Source organism: Microtus ochrogaster, unplaced genomic scaffold (genome assembly GCF_000317375.1).
Source record: "Microtus ochrogaster isolate Prairie Vole_2 unplaced genomic scaffold, MicOch1.0 UNK69, whole genome shotgun sequence".
NCBI lineage: Eukaryota > Metazoa > Chordata > Mammalia > Rodentia > Cricetidae > Microtus > Microtus ochrogaster.
Window position 1 is genome coordinate 458,463 of NW_004949167.1, and position 5,339 is coordinate 463,801.

At 49.1% G+C, this 5,339-nt stretch overlaps 1 protein-coding gene across 1 annotated transcript in view; it reads right to left on the reverse strand.

Moving 5' to 3' along the window:
• Window positions 1–1,552: 1,552 nt before the first annotated feature.
• The window catches only part of Kif2c (kinesin family member 2C), a 27,025-nt gene continuing 23,238 nt past the window's right edge, over window positions 1,553–5,339 (reverse strand). Inside the window, exons 17-21 of the mRNA XM_013354775.1 lie at window positions 4,938–5,005; window positions 4,546–4,651; window positions 4,343–4,447; window positions 2,238–2,361; window positions 1,553–2,118 (exon numbers count right to left, since the gene is read on the reverse strand). Coding sequence (XP_013210229.1) covers window positions 2,036–2,118; window positions 2,238–2,361; window positions 4,343–4,447; window positions 4,546–4,651; window positions 4,938–5,005 — 486 coding nt within the window. The 3' untranslated portion in view covers window positions 1,553–2,035. The remainder of the gene's footprint in view (window positions 2,119–2,237; window positions 2,362–4,342; window positions 4,448–4,545; window positions 4,652–4,937; window positions 5,006–5,339) is intronic.

Consider the following 5,339-nt stretch of genomic DNA (forward strand, 5'->3'; position numbering starts at 1 on the left):
AAAAAGTATTATCTATATACAGTGTTGTGCCTACATATATGATTGCATGCTAAAAGAGGGCACCAGATCTCATTCTAGATGGTTGTGAGCCATTCTTTGCTAATTCACATTCTTTTTTTTTAAATATTTATTTATTTATTATGTATACAACGTTCTGTCTGCATGTATGTCTGCAGGCCAGAAGAGGGCACCAGATCTCATCACAGATAGCTGTGAGCCACCATGTGGTTGCTGGGAATCGAACTCAGGACCTTTGGAAGAGCAGGCAATGCTCTTAACACCTGAGCCATCTCTCCAGCCCCGCTAATTCACATTCTAGGTAGTGAACAATTACAAGAGAATTTGAAGCATATACTAAGAACCCATTTAATCTTGTAACAACATCATATAAATAGTATTGTTACTATTAATGGCATTGGCCTCTATTTTTATGGATAAGAAAAGTGAGGTCCAGGGCTGGAGAGATGGCTCAATGGTTAAGAGCATTGCCTGCTCTTCCAAAGGTCCTGAGTTCAATTCCCGGCAACCACATGGTGGCTCACAACCATCTGTAATGAGGTCTGGTGCCCTCTTCTGGCCTGCAGACATACACACAGACAGAATATTGTATACATAATAAATAAATAATTTAAAAAAAAAGTGAGGTCCATTCCTGCAATCAGTATACACTAGGCCTTTAATAACCAATGAAGCAAGTACTGAGCATGTGTAAAATTCACATTCAGTTGGGCAGTGGTGGAAAACACCTTTAGTCCGGCACTCAGGAGGCAGAGGTGGGTGGATCTCAGAGTTCAAGGCCAGCCTGGTGGGGCTAATTCCAGGACAGCCAGTAAAACACAGAGAAACCAAGCTTTCAAACACCAAAAAAAAAAGAGGAATTTCTACATCCAATCTCTATCAACAACAACAACAACAAAATAATGAAGAGTCTCTAGGCCATAGCCCCATCTTCCTCGAAACCCCCGCCATGAAAACAAAGTGGAGGAAGAGGCGAACGCACAGGCTTGGGTGCAGGAGACAGGTGAGGCCGAGGAGCACCCACAAAGGCTGCAGGAGCAGAAGTGAGGGATACTGACGAGCGGGGCGCTGGTCCACATTGTCGGCCTGAGTGCTGCTGTCAGTTATAAGTCTCAGTGGACCTGGGACATCACCATCTGCTCACAGAGACACTGAGAGACCTGACATCTTCATTACAACCAATACAGTCTACTGGCCTTTGCCCTGGACCTGTGGCCTTCTGCACAAACACTTCTGTCCTCACTTGTGGCCAAGTGTAATTCGTGTGCAATAAATCATCTTTCTCGCTGTTTCAAAACAAAACTAAACTAAACAGCAGGGCTACAGCTGTACTGGAGAGTTCACTAACAGGCTCAATCCCCACGGCTTTGTAGCTAGGGCTGCAGAGAGAGTGCAATGCAAACCAACGGCTGGAACTTCAGCCTCTTGTTGAAACTGTCGACTTGGTTTCCTAGGAAGAAAAGAGCCTCAGAGCCCAAGGTGGTAGCAGTGTCCTTGGTCCTAAAGGCTCCAAAGACTGCAGTCTCTGACAATCAGAGTCTGACATTTTTATTATTATTAAGTACAACATAAAAATACACAAAACAGGAAATAGAGATTTTCTTAGATTAAAAAACCAAAACAAAGAGGTCTCAAAACATTTTTTTCTAAAAGCATAAAACATGAGAGTGCTCAGGTCAGAGGCAGCGGAAGCTGGACAAGGACAGATTTCTCTCCCGAAGCCTGGGCCTCGCAGGGTCTCCATCAGCAGCTGTTCAGGAGGCCAGGACGCTGCACCAGGGAAACCAGCCCAACAGGGAGGAAGACGGGAAGAACAGTCATGAAAAGCTCCTTCCTCCCGCTCCAAACTGAGGAGGAGAAGAGCGTCCTTCCTCTAGCTTTCCTGGGCCTAAGGCCCCTTACCCGGTGTTTACCACAACCCATCCAACTTAGTTCCTAACCAAAGTTAGAAGGTCCCCAGGTTTGCTGGGAGGGGAAGAGGCTGCTGTGAGAGCAAACAGATCTTTATTTGTGGTCATCACTGGTGCCATTTCTTGCTGTTTATTTGTTTGCTAGCCTGCTCTTCCAGCTGCATGGCCAGGCGCAGGGACTTGATGACTTCTGGAAGGAAGGAGGGGGCACAGAGTTACTGTCTTGGAAGCACTTTCCCCACTGCCATTGCCTGTACTGCTGGGAGCCACAGGCCCACACTGCTGCACCTGTATGGCGGTGACACCCACCTCGCAGGGCAGAGAAGTGCTTGGTCTGCTGCGCCAGGGCAGATTCTGCTTTGTTCACAAAGGTCTCCAGGTCATAGTCTGGCTCATCGGTCATCTCTGAGAGCTCAAGCCAGCTTGGTCCTTGCTGCAACGACAGGAGAACCTAGTCAGCTCAAACTCACCGAACACTCCAGCAAATCATCCTCAGGGCTCAGCCATCTGCAATACAGTTGCATCCACAGGAGGCCATACTCTTAGCCAGGAAGGGCTCAGCCTGAGCGCAGTGGGGTGGTATATGCCTATAATCTCTGCACTCAGAGGTAGGAGATTAAGAGTTCAGGAGGTAGGGTTAGAGAGACAGCCCCAGTTCAGTTACCAGGACCCATGTGAAGGAGAGAACTGAGTCCTACAAGTTGACCTTACAACTCCACACACGCACCCATACCCACCCCCAAACAATAAACATATGTTAAGGAAAAAAGAAGAAAAGATTCAGGAGCTCACGGACAGCCTGGGTTTCAAGAGACCCTGGTTCAAAACAGAAGAAATCCTTAGCCTGAGTTTAGTCAGAGTCTTCCTATCCCAAAGCTTTCCCTATGTCAAATAAATGACATCACTGATCCTGTCATTTTTCTTTCTTGTAGCCCTGGCTGTCCTGGATCTTGCTCTTTGACCAGACTGGCCTTGAACTCACAGAGATCCACCTGTTTCTGCTTCCTAGTGCTGGGACTAAAGGCTGTGCCACCACGGCCTGGCTGATCCTGTTCTAAAGAGTCAGGGACTGGAATGACAACCCTCCCTCCCTCCCCTCCTTTGTAACAGGGCTTCACATAGACCAGCCTGACCTGGAACTCTGTGTGTCTGAGAGCGGCCTATGGACTCCTGAGCAGTAGCAGGAGGTACCCAGCTGACGAGCCTCACAAGTACTCCAGGAAAACAACCACTGAGCCCACTGGCCCTATGTTTGAGAATAGGTGCTTACTTTGTAACCCAGCTAGCCTCTAACTCAATACTGGGATCACAGATTCAAGCCGCCACACCTGGCTCTTTGGTCCCCTCCTTTTCTTCCTTTCCTGACAGGAGCTGGGCAGTGGCACACACTTAAAATCCCAGTACTTGGGAAGCTGACAAAAGAGAATTGAGAGCTCAAGGTTATGTTTTTATTATTCTGTCTCAAAAAACAAAACCAGGAGCTAGAGAGATGGCTTGGTGGTTAAGAGAACTTGTTCTTCTAGAGGTCAGTTTCCAGGATACACATGGCAGCTCATAACCAGTTTTAGAGGCTCTAAAACCTTCTTCTGACCTCCTTGGGTATTCGGCATGAAAATGGCACACATATGCAGGCAAAAACACTCAACCACATTAAAAACAAAACCAAACGCCAAACCTGTGCTCTGCCCACATTGCCACTTCACTGAAGTCCCTTCGAAGGCTTCACTTCATCCTAATAAAAGCTGAGTCTTTGGTACGAGCCAAATGGAAGACCCTTTAGCACCAGGGCCCACTGACTGTGCCTTTACCTATCTCCCTCTGTGCACAGCCAACTCTGATGTGCTCTGAAACAGCCAAGTCACAGTGCCCCAGACACAGCAGCTAGGGAGGACATGTCCGCACACTAGTCTTCACAGCAGTCTCCTAAGTGGCACAAGTTCGTTCTTTCTGCTTCCAGCCTGCTACTCAAAGAGATGCCCCCACCCTCTCCATAGCAGGCGCACAGCTGAAGTAGCACCTCCCACTTCCTCGGGCTCAGCTGATGCTGGCTCTGCAGGGCAGCTGCAGAAGCCACCACTTCACCCTCAAAGGCAATACTACTACAGAGACAAGGAAACTGAGGCTCAGTGAGACTACATGCCTTTCAACAGGGAATGAGCTCACACCTACAAGAGTGAGGTGTGGTAGGTCCATGAACAGTCACTTAATAAATATGATGTCCCCTGCATCCCAAGTCAGCAGCACAGGACACAGAAGTGTTCCAGGCGAGCAGAGCCAGGTGTTCATGGCTGCATTGTCCCAACCCAAGACAAAACAGGAGCAAAGCCCAGATGATGTTCCCAGAATAGAGTTGAGCTCTGTGGGCTGTGCAAGAGTGGCCTGCCAATCCCTCCCTGGCTGGGACCAGTTTGTACCTGTATGATCTCCCTGAGCTCCTCCATGGCCCTCTCTTCCAGCTCCCTGATCTGAGTCATGGCTTCATTAAAGCTGGACATCTGGGAAGACAGTTCCTCCTCTTCCTTGAAGAATTGAAGGCAGAAACGGGAGACAGCAAGTGTAAAGGCTGTGGCCCAGAGTTCATTTCAAAGGCACGTTTCATCCCGCCCTCCCACCTTACATTGACTGCCGCCGCGGTCCCGTTAGAGCTGGCCTCCATCTCTTCCGTCTCCATCTGAATCGGCTGCTCTCCACTGGGCCCACTGTGAGGGCTCAGTTCCTTGACTCTGAGGAATTAAGAGGGTTTTGAATTCACCAGCAATCCCTGGGCACTCACTACAGAAGTGCACCATGACTCAGATAACAAGGGGTAAGTAGCACCTAGTCTTCAGCTCAGGAGAGGAGGCATAAACCCGAGGCTGACATGGAAAGACCCTCACTGTTTTACTGACTGAAGGGGAAGAGTTCCTGTTTAGGGAGGAAATTCAGTGTCGCTGGAGTGCTCCGACCACTTCCCTTCCACCTCATCACCACCATTCCCTTCTCCATCCCACTTGGACGCAGGCCTCATACCTGTCTGCATATCTCAGCGTGTTTAAAGTGTATTCACAAGAGCTGATGCCTGGTGAGATCATGGCGATCTGAGAAAGAGGGAACAAGTGGTCAGAGGTGGGGACCACAAAGTGAGCACACTAGAAAATCTGCTCTTTAGAGGCTACCAGGATGGCTGCCAGAAGGTGAGACTGACAAGGGACAGTAGGACTCATAAGCGCACGCGCTCTGCTAGGCAACCGTTCCCACGTGGGCATGGAAGCCACTTTAGCTGCTAAAACTGACAACCTAAATATACACAGGAGGAGAATAGACTCCTACAAATTGTTCTCTGAGCCGGGCGGTGGTGGCGCACGCCTTTAATCCCAGCACTCGGGAGGCAGAGGCAGGTGGATCTCTGTGAGTTCGAGACCAGCCTGGTCT